The 16,473-nt window shown below is 38.7% G+C and overlaps 1 protein-coding gene across 3 annotated transcripts in view; it reads left to right on the top strand.

Moving 5' to 3' along the window:
• Window positions 1-11,192, top strand: part of il1rapl2 (interleukin 1 receptor accessory protein-like 2) — a 444,417-nt gene extending 433,225 nt beyond the window's left edge. For 2 of the 3 annotated variants that reach the window (XM_069712202.1, XM_069712201.1), the window contains exons 13-18: window positions 5,106-5,251; window positions 5,402-5,479; window positions 5,693-5,809; window positions 7,772-7,894; window positions 8,818-9,057; window positions 9,516-11,192. In XM_069712202.1, the coding sequence (XP_069568303.1) occupies window positions 5,106-5,251; window positions 5,402-5,479; window positions 5,693-5,809; window positions 7,772-7,894; window positions 8,818-9,057; window positions 9,516-9,614 (803 nt within the window). In that variant the 3' untranslated portion in view covers window positions 9,615-11,192. Of the gene's footprint in view, window positions 1-5,105; window positions 5,252-5,401; window positions 5,480-5,692; window positions 5,810-7,771; window positions 7,895-8,817; window positions 9,058-9,222; window positions 9,254-9,515 lie in introns of all 3 variants that reach the window. The other variant, XM_069712203.1, reaches the window with a different exon arrangement.
• Window positions 11,193-16,473: the final 5,281 nt, after the last annotated feature.

Below are 16,473 nucleotides of genomic sequence, written 5' to 3'. Positions count from 1 at the left end.
CACACACACACACACACACACACACACACACACACACACACACACACACACACACACACACACACACACACAAGTTTGTCATAATTTATGGGCTTATGTGTCACTCTGTCCAGTGGGAGAAAATATGACTGTGTTATTGCTTTAACTGTCAGTGCACTTCCCTGACACACAAGCACACACACACACACACACACACACACACACACACACACACACACACACACACACACACACACACACACACACACACACACACACACACACACACACACACACACACACAATTCGATTACTGATACGTAGTGAAAGGTGGAAAACAACTTACACACCATAATCTGTTAATGTTTCTGTACCCCTTCATTATACTAATGCAAATAATGTGATGGTGCTTTCAGACAGAGGGATATTGTCCTCACCACATCCGTTGTTTCTGGTGGAAACACAGGAGACAAAGGGCAGCTGCTGCACATGCAAATGCTGCTGTGGTTGCTGGTTATGTTCCTTGTGTTTCAGCATTTTCTATTGGCTGCCATGGCAGCATTGGCCATGGAAACCACAGAAACTACGGTAAAGGAGACACCAGCAAATCTGAATTTACAGTTTCCTGAATGATCCACCAGCAGAGGGCAGAGGGACAGATCAATGACGAGAAGTAGTAGTTCAGCATAATATTAGTTGTAACATAATACTGTTTCTTCTATGTTAAGCTTCAACACTATCTGGAAGTGCCCTTACATTAGTATTAGTAAAAGGGGGGGGAAGAAAGACAGATATATTAGATGGTGTGTTTGTGGCTTCCATGATCACATGGCAAACCACCATCATAAACTTCTGAAGCAATTGCCCACAACTGTACATGTTCAAGAGAGAGTCTCACATTACAGCAGAAAAATAAAAGGCCTCGCACTGCATGTTTAATGTTAGTAAGTCCAATATTTTTCCTTCGGAATCTCATGGTGGCAATGTACCAAATGGCCAGCCTAGCTACAGCGCTAGTTTTGGTAACAAACCAAGTGGCAGCCCACATTGACATACAAAAAATGTATTGACTTTCATTAGACAAGTTGAAGCCTTTTGAATGGCAGTCTATTGAAGTGTTCTTTTTTTGGAGCCAGTTCCTGATGGCCCACAGTGCTATTACAATTTAAGCACTTCCACATTGCTTGTTTTTCAAGACCGGGAGTAGAGATGATTTTTTTATCTACAGTCTATGACAGGTATTACAATTTTAAAGACTGCTCCTGTTGTGTCTGAATCACAGTACTGTGATGGGCATGGATCAGGATGAAGCAATAATCTTAAGTAATCATGAATGTTCCAAGTTACATCACTTTAGCAATATCAGCTTAAGTTGCACATGTTTTTGTGAAAAGTTGGCCTGGGCACATCTCTGACTTCAACACCAGGGCCGGGGGCCACATCAAATTTTGTGTCAGGGAGCCAAATCTGGCAAGTATGGTGAAAAGCTCAAACGTTATCGTTGCGGTCATGAACCTTGCGCATTTTTAACGTATCGTGAGTAGGTGCTTTGTCATGTTGGAGAATCAAAGTGACATTGTGCCACAGTTGAAGTCATTTGCACCAAATCTGTTTTCCTCATCGGCCTCAGAAAGTAAAAGTATAACTCAATGTTGACAGTCAGACCCTTGAGGATAAATTCACAGCCCACAACCCTGTGACTGTCAAAGAAAACCCACCTGTTTGCACTCCTGACATATGCGCCTTCTTTGGTCCATAGTCATAGATATTCTGCCCCTCTTGACAAGGTCACTCCAAACACCTTGTTGGCTCATTGCTTCATTGCCCTCGAATTTCTAAATCCATGGTGAAATGAAAGATGCGCAAGTGGTCACAACTCAGTTGCGGACGTTGATCAAGCGACATAGCTTGGAATTCATTTTTCAATTTAATCAATTTGGAACTGACAAAGTTTATAGCTTCCCTTTGCTCCGTGCACCTCTAAGCTCATTGAATATGAACTCTCAGCACGCTTTGCTCAGCATACCACAGACATTCTAGTGTCAGTGTAGAGTTTTTACTGTGATTACTCATCAAAACTATGTCAATGTGGTTTTGGTTATCAGGTATTCCTTTATTATAAACTGAGAGAAGGATTATATTCCTCTGGTTTGAGAAAACATTAGTTGTCTGTCTAAGGATAGATAACATTCATGAAACAATAACAGTACGAGCTATCAATCAAATGTATACACTCAAAATGTACACAGAACACTGAAACTAGAAAAAAAATCAAGACACGCATGGGCAATTATATGGGTGAAAAAGACTGATTTACGTTAATGTAATATACAGATGTGTCACGCATCCATCCCTTTTAGGCTCACTGCAGGAATGATAAATGGACCCTTTAGATGGAAACATAGTGAGGTTAATCTGTTTCATACAGGTCTTCATGACAGAAGCACACATACTCACCATTATGATGCATTGCAGAAGCACATTCTTAAACATGTACAAAAAGTGTTTTTGGGACTAACCCACAGACAGTCATCACCTGACTGCATTTCCCCTCAGCTCTATCGTTTTCCATCCGGATATTTATCTCAGTAGTAAGGCAACACTGAGCTTAAAGGAGACTAAATATTATAAAATAAATGATAAACTTTCCAAATTCTTAAAACTGATTTGATTAATATTATAATCCAATAATAACAGCACACATTACATCCAAATGAGCTTTTTCAGCCAAACTGCTGATATGGTACTGATTACAAATCAATCTGTGTTTATTTTGATATAATTTAGGTAACTCTGTACTGCAGGAGACATGTAATTACATGTGATGTACTAGCTTAGTGCTTTAAAGAACTTTCAAAACTGATTCAGTTGTCTCTGCAGTCTCTGGTAAATTTAAGTGAAGTATCAAACTAATGCACAAAATAAAATATTGACCCATTATCCGTGTGTATTAGCATTTTGTTACCTAAATCACATTTCTTCTTGTCCTAAAAACTTCAAAAACAGCATAAAAAAGTCATACTCACAAAAATTACTTTATAATATGGCCAGAAAGGAACACACTTATGTGTGTTCTCTGCTTTGTTTAACATTTCCTCCTAAAATACATAGACAAATGTATTTAAATATGGTTGATGACAAATAGCCATGCTTGACATAGTCTGCCCTTAGCTAAAAGTATGTCCCTTCCCAACATGCACTCAAACATGCTGAAAGCAGATGAAAAAGTCATATTTTTCCTTGCCCTGAAAACATCCCAAAAACAAATGTCCACTGCATAACATAACTTTCATTATTGCATTATAGTCTCCAGGATTGTGTGGCAAACGTACTGAACGAAGGCAACACAGTGAGAGATAGAGGTGCATTTTCACTGCTCAGCTGCCGACAGAACAGCACAGCAGTGTGACCTTAAATACACCATTCAATTACCCACTACACTTAGCCCTCCAAAATTAACAAAAAAGTGAGAAATAAATAATGAGAACAGAAAGAGGCGGCAACAGGGTCATTGGTTTGTTATTTCATAAATTGATTAACATAATCCTCACAAATGGAGAGCGGGAAGAGAAAGTAAAGGGCAAGAGGGAGGAGGGAGGGTGTGAGGAGAAGAGAAAGATACAAAAGATGGAAAGCCAAACCAGCAGGGGAAAGAAAGAGACTGCATTTGAGGATGTTCTGTACTATTTGTGCCCCTTAAATTGAGCGTGAAATTGCAATGTGTTGTGGGAGAGTCTTTGTCATTAATTTAGTTAGCAAGTGAAGAGATGGTGAAGGAGAGACACATACAGAGAGGGGAATATGTTGTTCACAGAACACGCTGTTTTCAGACATTTTCGGAAACCACAAATTTTTATAAATAATTTAATGTTCCACAACACATTGAGAATGTTGCAAACATTTCATTGGGCATAGCATTTATATTTATATTCACAAATGCTGTAGCTCAATTTCAGATTTATTCAGATTTTACATCACATCACTCTTGAGTTTACTTTTTCCTCTGTAGTTGTACAGTAAGTAAGAGCTGATGGTGATGTATCAGTGAAACTCGGATCCCCATTTAAGAGCTGACTTCACTGTGCTATGCCGGAGCCAAATGTCTTGCACAAGCATTTCTGTCACTCTGCTATATACTCCTGTCAGTCATTCTGGGACAAAATGGCTTGAAGGATGCAGCCAGCAACAGTCAGACAGATACTGTAAGAGGAGATTTACTTCACATATTCTAATGTTAAATTCATGTATTTTTCCTGCCTCTTCTTTTTGAATATGTTGTAGCTTTTAATGTAATCCAACAATAAATAAATCCTCTCTGTCATTTTTTTCCAAAATAAATGCATGTCTGTTATGGGATTAGTTCAGCCTGGGAATAAGTACTTCATGTAAAAGCTAGGAGGCCGAGTTTAGCGTAGAGGCAGATGTAAACCACTAGCCTCTCTCTTTAAAGTTCAAAAATATGTCTGCTACAATGTCTAATGTTTTTAAATGAAGCTGAACAAGCATATTTCCTACATTTGCCCTTTGTAAAGGGGTATTAAGAGGTTATGCGGTTTGCGGGCAGTTTGGAGTGTTTGGAGTTTGGAGCAAAGTTTAACTGCATAGCAGTTACTAGTAGTAGCAACACCTGTAATTCATTATGGTTGAATTAACCATGGGTAGTCAAAGCTGATTCAGTTTGTTTTATTCTGGAAACGGGTTGTGTGATGATGACAAGACGAATCAGGGAGGGATACATCATGACTGACAAGACCCTATTAGGAAGCGAAAAATATGTGTTCGCATTAACGTTTTCAAAAGTCTGTGGTTCTTCCCACTCAGATTAAAACACAATCCATGAGTTTTTAAATTAAACAGGGCCAGCAGGGTTTTCAAATATCTTAATGTTTAAGGTTCAATATCACCAGAGTATTGTGGACGCTTGCCGTAAAAGTATTAAATGTGTTGGCAGGTATGCGTTTTGTCAAACTTTTGCTGACACTTGTGTTTTTCCAGGTTGGCTCATTTTTTAAAACCATCTCCTGGCAACCTGAGGTTTTATCCAAAAATATGTTGGTCTTTACATTATTCTGACCGTTTTTGTCTCCTCATCACTTTTATCTTGCCTCCTTATCTGTCCCTCCCAGCTTACATTGAGGACTTGGCTCGCAGCGTGGAGCAGAGCAGGCGTTTGATAATCATTTTGACCCCAGAGTTTGTTGCCAAAAGAGGGTGGAGCATCTTCCAGATAGAGACACGCCTCCACTCCATGCTGGTTACCGGGGAGATCAAGGTCTGGTAGCTGGACTCAGCCAGACATGTGTCAACAACTTATCTGGCTTGGTTACATTATCACATTTTCAAGGACGTTGTGAAGTGTTTGCCCAATAAGGAGAGTTGCTCCATGTAACATTTTTCTTTACTCGTGTTTCTGTGTGTTCAGGTGATCATGATAGAGTGTGCAGACCTGAAGAATGTCATCAACTACCAAGATGTGGAAGCACTTAAACATACAATCAAGGTATATAGAAAGAGGGTTTGAATGAATGGAGGGATGGAGGAAGGGGGTAATTACCACGACACAAAAGTTGGTTTGAAAGTAAAACACCTTCTCTTCTCTTCTCTTCTCTTCTCTTCTCTTCTCTTCTCTTCTCTTCTCTTCTCTTCTCTTCTCTTCTCTTCTCTTCTCTTCTCTTCTCTTCTCTTCTCTTCTCTTCTCTTCTCTTCTTTTCAGGTTTTATCCATCATCAAGTGGAGGGGCCCTAAGAGCAATGAGCTGTCCTCTAAATTTTGGAAACAGGTGGTCTATGAGATGCCTGCTAAACGCAGAGAGACGTTGTCCAGGCGCCAGGTATGTTACTATTAATATTACTATGAATCAAAGTCTAAAATGTGTTTATTTTCATATTTGTCACGTATTATTTGATACTTTATATTTTTTTTTTCAGCATTTTTTTCCCCATAGTTGGGTTTAAATGTGACAAAGAGAGGATGAAATAGATTTAAAACAAAAAGGATTTACTCAGGTATTAAAGTGAATTTACAAAAACTTTACACTGTAATCATGCACCATATAAGGTCTATAGTTACAGGTTTAAAGACAGAAAAACAATGTTCATTGCATGTCCAGGATCCTAAGAAAAAAATGCAATGGAAATTTCCTTCCCCCTGGGCTGCATACATTCATCACAGACAGATGGCCTTTGAAATGTCTGCTAAACACAGGTAATGTATTAAAATTTGAATCAGAGTGAGAAAATTGTGGACATGTTTACCATGTGTTAACACCTCAGGTGGTGTATGCCCTGATTAGCAAAGAGAACATGTCTCCAGCTGCTTGGTACTGAAGAATAATCCTCAAGAAACAAACACAGAGTGAATTCTACAACTGCAACAATCACGAGGGTATCATCTTAATGTCCTCCAGTGCCTTAACAATTGATGTCATCTAATTTGGAGGATGATAATGCCAGTATTCATCACATGAAGTGTCAGTTTTTGGAAGGGGAGGTACTGCACCTATGTTTAGATTATGCTGCTTGTTTAATGGCTGCCGGAGACAATATTATGTTTTGTTCTTGGGTTTGTTCTTCTTATGTGATTCATTGAAAATGAGAACATAGAATATTACTAGTCTTATATTTTCACATACAGTACACTGGTATTCCAATACTTTTCCTCTTACTATGTAGATTCCAATATTAAAATTAAAAGCTTTATTATAGTCAATCTAGACGCAGTGCAAATGCAGGTTGAAGTTCTGTGCGCTGGTAGTGTAGGTAGGTCTGGCCCAATTACCTTTTTTGGTAATTTGGTGAACACAGATGTCGTCGCACCAGTGGCACAGTGGTAAAGTAGAGGTATGCCACAGTTAACTTCAATCATGGCCAATCAGATCAGCATCAACAACTGTGATAGTCACTCCAGCTGAGGATGGGGCAGCCTTAACAGTCTCAGCTGTGAGCGTCAGGGGTCAGGGATAATTTAACTCAAAATGATTTTGTTATTTTGTCATTAATTTAATGTCAATGTCAACAAAGAATTGAAATTGTCTGCTGGAACAGTGTTGAGGAGTGAGCAACACTGATGAAGAGTAATGTGTTCAAAATGTCACTAATCTTATGGTGGTAATAAATGAATCGCATCGGGAGCTTTGAGTGTACGTAATTTACTCCCCTATAATTAGTTAGATGGCTTAAGCCATCGTGCCCTAATCGTTCATGCATGAATGATGTAGTTTCACTCTCCGTGGCCTTGCACTGCTGGATCGTTACTAAACCAGGCTAGTAGGTAAAAAGGCTTTTAATTTGTCACCCCTTTATGTAGTATTTAATTGCAACTAATTTATAGTTAAGACAAGTTGCCTTTTATATTTATGGCTGAGATTGGCCACAGCATCATGAGGTGCGCCAACACCAAATTCACATACAATTTATTAGACAAGACGCAGCGACATTTTTTTTATGAGTAACTAACCCAGAAGTTTGCATTTAAAATTGTTTTAATTCATAATATATTTAGGTTGGATGAAATACGTAGGACATCCACCAAAACTGTCTGGGATTTTGGAAAGGTCTGTCAATGTGCATTCTTGCCCATTGAAGCCCCCACTGCCCACTGCCTTGCACGTAAACCTGTTTTGAACTTGCGGAAAAGCAAGTGTGATTTCTCCTCATTATTGAAACTAAAATTGCACTGCACAAGCATATCGTTACCCCTTGTTCCACCATTCGACCCATCTTGGCACAGCCAGGTTCATTTTGAGCCACGAAAATAGCAACCCGATGTAAAACTGTTGCTCTGTGTTAAACAGGTAATGGACTCTGGTGAACAGGGACTCTTTGGTGACCTACAGACAACTGTCTCCACCATTGCCATGACAACCACCTCTGCCTCCCTGGTGCCCCCTAATGACAGTCGCCATGGACATCATCAGGTCAGCTACTGCATGTATATTACTTCACTTTGTAATGTAATTACTTCCACACATGGTGTTTCTGAAAACCAGTGTTGTCAGATAGAAAAGATGGGCCCCTGTTATTTTTTTGAATGTGCTCTACTAACCTGTAGAGGAGTGCAACCTCATATAAAAACTTTCACATGACAGACAGGTCTTGAAATGGATAGATCCGGCTTCTTATTAATACTGCTATACAAAACATGAAGATATAAAATTAGATAAACTTTTTTTTAACTATTTATATTAATAATATACTACAATTCTGTTTCAATTTAATTCTTAATTATATATCAAATCATAACACATCATCACAACAAATCCTCTCAAGAGGTGGATGGCCATCTGCCTTGGATGGAGTGAGAGGAGAGGAAGAGGGAAAGGAACAGCAGACAAAAGAGACAAGATATAGTACATGAGACAATAATACTAATACAGTTTCAGAAAGATCGTGATATAGTTAAATGCCTCTGAATCTCTGTCCACCCATCTGATGGGCATACATACAGGTCCATCAGACAGATCGTACTGCAGCTACACTGGCCAAATGGAACTTTATTTCCTCCCAGGTCTGAATCTACTTTTAAAAGATCCAGACTGGACTACATAGTTTGTTTCTGATGGTTAAAACTGTCCAAAATATTTATACCAGTCACGGTCCAAAGACTGCACTTTCTTTTCCCAGTTGCTGAAAGAAAACTCAAGCCCTAGCTTCATTTATTTTTAACACTTTACAGAGTTCATGTTTGTTTCATCTTCTTTTTCCACAGTTCATCCAGGAACTAAAGAAAGTCCATGAATCTCTTCAGAATATTGGCATGAAGAACTTATATTTCACTGCTTCATGGAATGATACTGCATTTGATAAACACTATCACAATGTCATGTTTTTTTACCTGCAGGTTGCCTTAGCAACAGAGATCCCAGACTACAACCAGATGACTTTGCCACTAGGAGGGGGTCACACTGCTACAGCAGCCCAAATGCGGCATTTCTGCCGCAGCTATGAGTTCCAGCTTCCCCCACAGCCCTCCTCAATGTCGCCTCCACTCCCTCCTCCTTCCACGGTGCAGTTCTCCACTCTGGGCCCCGGGGGGCGCCATGTGTATTGCAACATCCCTATGACACTGCTGAATGGACAGGTGGGAACCAAAGACTCTGTGGTTCATGTTTTTGTTGTTCCCAGTTAGTCTCCAGCACCAATCATCTGCACAGTGTATCCTTTTATTACATTTCCATGCTGTTGTTTGTTTGCATGTTCTCAGAGTTTAAACACAATAAAAATAAAACCCCTCTTTTCTCCCCAGGGGTTCAGAGCAGTTCACTGGGGAACAAGAGGTCTGTTTGGATAAAAGAGAATATAGAAAGAAAATATTATCTTCATATTCTCGAGCCTAAAATATCTTTATTCTAACAGACTGGGAAATAGTAGTCATGTGCAGTATAGTTGTCATATATAAAAGATGACACTATTGGCATGCAATAGTACTGTATACTATAGAATGAAGTAACTGTTTTCTATCTTTAGCTGTAGATTCTTGCTAGTAGTCACAAAGTGGAGGAGATAGCTGCTAATCAATGCGGTGTGTCTGTTTCCCAGGTGCCTCAGAGCAGTACGCTTGGGAAAAAGCCAGAACTCCACCTGAACAGCACCTTTGTCCCACTCACCAGCAGAGAACTAAGCTCTGACATCTGGTAGATGGACCACTCAGCTGGCACTGGATTACAGACCGGTCTACAGACTGCTTGTCACTGGCTTTGGGTAGACCGGTGGCTCAACTGGTTTTCTTTGGGTTTTTGGACCTTGTACAGACTTGGAGTTGGACTGGCTTACGCAAGAGACTGTCGGCAGACGGCTTTTTGGCCACTTCCCAACACATGACTACTGAAAGACCGAATAAAGCCTGGATTCACACTTGTTGGGTATACTGGCTGCAGAATGCTTACACAGAGATTATTAAAATGATTGCACTCTGGTTTTGGACCTACTACCTGAATACCAACTGGGATGTACAATGAGTAGCCATGACCACCGGAGGGGAAGGCTACTGGACTCGTGCCCTTGTCATACCAGTAGAAAAGTCATGCTGTGTTTGTAGACAGGTAAAGAACTAGAAGAGAAAATGGAATGGACGGTGGTATCTGCAGACAGTAGTACTCTGTTTGTTTAATAAGCTCCCAACCTGGACCTTGGAGCACAAAAACAGTATCTCTGAAGTCTGCTCACACACCAGCTGTTGTGAAAACCAGTTGATTTGTCGGCTGTTTAATTACTATCAGTCTACTGAAAAACTAAACGTAGCGGAATCTAAGAATGCTAGTCGATCTTCTACTTATGTGAGTTCTACAAATATCAGTCTACCTGTTGACTAGGTGGCTTGTTAGGCAGATGAGGCAGACATCAAGCAATGATTTTAGAATACCAGACCACCTTAAAACAACTAGTCAACCTCTTGACATACTGATCTACAGCTAGCTACCTGGTTTGGCTCTTAGCAGCTGAACCGGTTGACTTGAAAATGTTTTTCAGCAAGAATAACAAGTTGAAGTTATGTATAAAGCAATTACTAAAACTGCTAAACTGATCTACTGAGAAGGCACAGTTAGATGGAAACTAGTTGTTTTTATTAACTAGTTGACTGTAAGACTAGTTACAGCTTGAGCTAGATGTGTGCTTGAGGCCACAGTGAGACTGGAAACTAGCCAGCACATCACCTTGTAACGCAGTAAACTGTAACTAGTTAACTACAAGAAGCAAACTGGCCAAGAGATGAACTATCAACTTTTACCACCCAACTACAAGCATAAAGGACTTGGCTTTTTCTATTTGCATGACCACCCATTTAGATAAAAAAAAAAAAAATTATCAAATAAAGATAGATAGTAAATGACACAATCATTTGTCGCAGCCTCTTTTAATATGGAGGCAAACAAACATATTATGTTGATACAGTGTATTTGTTTTCTGTCTGGCCATGACATTATGATAAAAACTGATAAAGGGAAAAAAGGAGGTGTCCCTCCAAAAACATTTTTATTATTTATTTAGTTTTAGAAGGTCAGTTAGAATTTTTATCGGTCTTTGTTTTTACTGTCTGTTTGTTACAATAATCTCTGTACAGCTTCCATAACTTATGTATAGACCTATACATGACAGTGATTTGTTCCCTCCAATTTCTGTTAACACCCACATTAAGTGTGTGGGTTCCAGAGCTTTTTTTTTTGCTTTTGCTCTGTTCTTCTTTTCATGAATGGATGGATGGATGGATAGATTGGTTGGGTGGTCGGTAGGTGGGTGGGTGGGGACAATGGTGAATGGATGGATGGGGGGGGGGGGCTGGATGGATGGATGGATGGACGGACGGATCATGGCAGTACAACCCTGCTAATGGACTGATGTTTTGAACCTGACCAGTACCATTCAGCCAATGGGGGCTTCACTACATAAAAAGCAGGACTCCAAGCCGAATCAGACCACATTCTTCTTTGTGGGCTTTAAAAAAAAGCAAGATTATTCCCATAATATGTAAGCAAAGTGGATAATGTTTTGAATTTACACAAAGGTACTGTCATTGTCTTATTAGAACCAATGAATTCTGGATATTTGAGATTGTTTGATACAATAATTAACTATTTGAGTTGTTATATTCAATGGCAATATACAGTATAGTGGTTGTCCTTTAATTTCTGCTAATTTCTTTGACTATTCTTTGGATATATTGGTTGAAATAATTTAACTGAGAGCAAATAAAAATTATATGAGTTGTTTTATACATTTTGGATGACTGTTGTCTGCCACATTCAACTGTTATTTCTTGCATCTTACTTTTGCCCAACTACCTTTTCATCTGTTCTCGTTTTCTGTTTCTTGCTCAACCATATTTTTTGCAAGCTGTTTTCTCGTAATCTCCTCCAACTGTCATCTTCCTTACATACCTGGCTCCTCCCCCCAACTCCATCTATTTAACATCCACTTCTCTCTATACAGCCTACTTCCTCTACTTACATCCTCACTTTGATTTCCTTATAATATATATAATTATGCTGGTCATGTTGATGGTGGAAACAGACTCAGCCTCTCACATGCTGGAGCCAGTTTTACACTCTGCTGGGCTAATCTGAGCTGAGCTGAACTGAAGGACAGCAAGTAGAATATAATTGGGTCTCTCTTTAGCTGGGACTGTCAAAAGTCCCAGCAAGTAGGAGGGACAGACAAAGACAAAACTATACAAAAACTAATAACCGAAACAATATCTTTAAGATGCTGAGCTAATTGACATTATTTTTTACCACAAAAATGGATGACTAAATGATATTTTATAACAGTGAACTAAATTTCAGCATCCATTAGGTTCTAATAAAATATAATTTGAAAACAAAGAAATAAGAAATTAGTACTTGTGTTTATCAATTTCCCATTTGTCTTTCCTACCACAAATAGACTGGAGCCAAAACTGAAGCATACTGTTCCACTACCCAGGGAATATGAGTACACAGGGAATTAAGCTGATGTGATTTTAAAAGGCATCAAATCTGGAGCAGCTCTACAGGCAATACAGTGATTATTTTATTGTCCTTACTTATTTTTACAAGGAGTCAAGCTTTGAAACATATATGTGAGCTACAGGATAGCAAGATGGTGAGTAACCTGTCTATCTGTCTGTCCGTCTGTCTTACTATATTAGTATTAAGGAAGTGACAGCTGCTCTCCCCCGAGTTCAAATGTTTTTTTTACTGCAGGAATGACAGTGTTGTACTTTCCCATGACACTGGTCCATTTAGGTTGTGGTTGATCAGTTTTCATTCTGCTGAGTTTTGGTTCATGTTCAGGCAGATGTTCATTGTAAAGGTTTGGCAGCATGTCATCAAACATCAAAAAAAGATAATCTAGTTGTAATCTTGCTATGCAGAAACCACAGTGGTCACTCATGACCAGTGCATCCCACAATGCATACAAATAACAGAAAGTAAATCCCCAGTACAATAGTAAATATTGTGCTAACCAGGAGTACAGGGCCCTGACAAGCGCAGTACTTAATTTATGCAGTATTTTAGGTACTGCCAACACGATAACCACTGCTGGGAGAAAATGCTTTAGGGGGGCAAGTGAAGAACAGTTATGGGCAGAAATATGTGCCACTACAAGCTGAATTTGAATCATTTATATTTGAATTTGAAGTGCATTAAAAAAATCTGAATCTGAAACACATAATCTGAATTTGTGTTATTTAACTTGAATAATTGCACAGAGAAGCTGAATCTAAATAGCATAATATGATATTGATTTTTTTGTTTTTGTTTTTGTTTGAAACAAACAAAGACATTTTATTAATTTGCTCTGAAATTGTATTTGATCCTAAAAGAGAATCCAACTCATTTGCTTGTCTACATTCAGTTCTCACAATTCAAATTACCCATGAATTTCAATTTCAGTTTGTGTCTCATACATCTTGGTTAGTGAGGAAGAGCTATCGAGTGCAGATGTTTCCTTTTCTTTCGTGTATCAACTGCATTATGAAATACAGGCACTGCTATGCTTTTTGGTTTTCTTGTGGTATTTGTTGACCAACTGAGGTTGGCTGAAAATCCCAAAAGAGTTGACAGGTTTCATCTCTGAAGCATCTGATTAAACCTGGAATCTTCTGGAAATTATGTTTCTACCCAACTGATTTGTTTAGATATTTACTTTTTGCCAAATGTTAAGTGCTACAATTTTTTTCTACTAATAGAAACACATCTCTCTCCTGCAGGTCAGTGACCCTTGTGAATTAATGTGTCTGAAAATGAAGCTAAAACTAGATTATTGAACAAAATGTATATATACATGCACAACAAGGACACTTGTTCACAGGGGGCTGGAACGTATCTCAGCTGACTATGGGGAAAAACATTACATTTCATTTAGCTGACGCTTTTATCCAAAGCGACTTACAATAAGTGCATTTCAACCATGAGTGTACAAAACCCAGAACAACAGGAATCAAGAACCTAAAAACAAGGGTTCACTCTGGACAGGCCGCAGGTCTGTCACATGTTAGTCTAACTTGCAAGTCAAACCGGACTGGGGGAGAAAGCCGGAGAAAAACCTACACAGCCACAGGGAGAACATGTAAGCTCCACATAGAAGACCCCAGACAACAAGGAGGTTGAAACCCAGAACCTTCTCAGTGTGAGGTGACATTGTTAACCACTGCACCGCTGTGCAACACTATGACCAAAAGTCATAAAAGCCAGCTTGCAACCCGTCAGATTCATTTTAATCTATTACTGCAAAGTGCACTATGCGGGAGAGTTGACTCCCTTTTGTGACATTACATATATTTATTGAAAAATCAAACCTGCAAGTTGCTCTTTGACATGAGAGGTTCACCTCTTGAAGGGTGCATGTATTCAGATTAAGAACTATTAATGTGTACCATGACTGGCTACGATTTTGACTTCCAACTCTCCCTCTGGCTAGCGCTCACATTGTTTCATATGTTAATGTCATCACACATCATTGTGTTGAAAACAACAATATGCACAGTACAAATGTGCATCGAATCCATTGGATTCAGTACAGTTCAAACATGCCAACTTCACAATGGAACACTACTTCACATTATAGCTGCATTTGTTTCTGAGACAGGAGGGTATGAAAACCACTTTTGACATTACAGCAATACTGATGTCATATCCTTAACAATTGCACATTTACTGATTTTGGTACAGCTAGCCCTGTCATCTGATGTGTACTGCACCCAAATACTGTATGCAGATCTGGACCCAAGTCCGCCTCTTCCAAGCAGACCCAAGCATTGATTATCACGGAGAAAAGGTGTGAAAGCACTCACGCACAGTAGTAGTTAGCACAACTAAAGCCTTTTGATTCAGGTCATGGAAAGATTGTGGTGTCAGTTATGTGCTAAAAACCACATACTGTTCTATATATCAGAGGATTTTTGTTTTGAAATTATAAAACCAAGACCACCATCTTTCTCTGACACTAAACTGGTACTGAGGATGTCCACATGTATTTCTAACAAGACTGAGAGGATACAGATATACCCGCAGCGCTTTATAAATCGGCACAATGGTTAATGAAACAATCTGCAATCTGCAAGCTAAAATTTGCAGTAATGCCAATGCCATTATGTGGATGCTGAAGCAGGTTTAATGTTTACTATGTTCACCATCTTAGTGTAGCATGTTAGAATGCTAATTTATGCTTATTATTACAGCTGGAGCTGTTGAACATGTCATTACATACATAAATATGTGGACATGTGCTGAAGTTTTGGACAAACTGAAGGTATGACGTGATAATAACACTAGAAGATGTAGAAATATAATAAACATTTTACTTGATGGATACATTCATTATAATTATTTCACAATAGTATGATTCACATTGAATGACTGGGGGTCCTCTTCCTCTTGAATTACTTCCCAATTAAGTCAAAGTTGCAGTGTGTTGCTTTTACTTTCATTTCAAATTGCAAAACCATCAAAATGTCCTAACAATCAACGCTTTTTTAATGCAGAGAGTACTTCTGTCATAAGAACCTTCAGGTATGTTCGGTATCAGTTTAAATCTTGAAATGTCAGAAAGAAAGCTACTGAACGGGAGGTGACATCAAAAGTCCACATTGTTAATTTAGTTTTTTATCCAGTGAGCTACAAATCTTTTGCTCATACTCAACATACGTTAGTAAAAAAAACACTGATGTATATCCTGCATTAAAGAAGAAAAATGTCTGGTGACCAAATTTTCAGTAGTGGTGACACTTGTACACATAACTGTGTCACAATACTTTAACTTCACAATTCTTTCTGTTTGTGGTAGAAGCATAGAAGAAGCACACACACACACACACACACACACACACACACACACACACACACACACACACACACACACACACACACACACACACACACACACACACACACACACACACACACACACACACACACACACACACACACACACACTATTACAAAGAACTTGCTATTACAACTAACAAATTGAAGGGATCAATAGTTTATCGTGCAGTAAAACGTTTGTCTTACCAGTGAGACTCCCAACACGTTTCTCAGTTTAGCCTTAATTGACTGTATGTCTTAATACTACAATTGGTTTTATAGTTTTACAGAACACAGTAGGTTGGATTTATTTTTATTTATTACTGTTTTTATAAGAAACCTGTGTTGTTTTGTTTTGTTTTTATCATTGGCTCGTGCTTTATTTTGCTGTTAACTCAAACTCTTGTCTGTTTCATAATAAATGAAGTATTAAGTATGTGCTCTTAACCAGTTAAGAGCACATACTTAAGATCCTTATCATCACTGAAGCCTTTTTTTATTGAGAAACATTTGCATTCAAGAAGTATTGACTTAACGGAGGTCAGTATAAGGTACAAGAAGTACAAGCAAAGTTGAGCTACAATAAATGTCCTAATAAAAAGCAGATAATCATTAATAGTGTCATAAAGAGTCAGGGTTTATACATCAGAGAGATTGCACATTGTGTCATGTTGTCCATACTTCTACTGAAAATCTGTTCAGCAAGCTTTGCA

Source organism: Brachyistius frenatus, unplaced genomic scaffold (assembly GCF_029030835.1).
Source record: "Brachyistius frenatus isolate BFR_SWC_R1_liver_20210118 unplaced genomic scaffold, ASM2903083v1 Contig_107, whole genome shotgun sequence".
In the NCBI taxonomy this organism is placed as follows: domain Eukaryota; kingdom Metazoa; phylum Chordata; class Actinopteri; family Embiotocidae; genus Brachyistius; species Brachyistius frenatus.
This window is presented reverse-complemented; position numbering and strand designations above follow the sequence as displayed.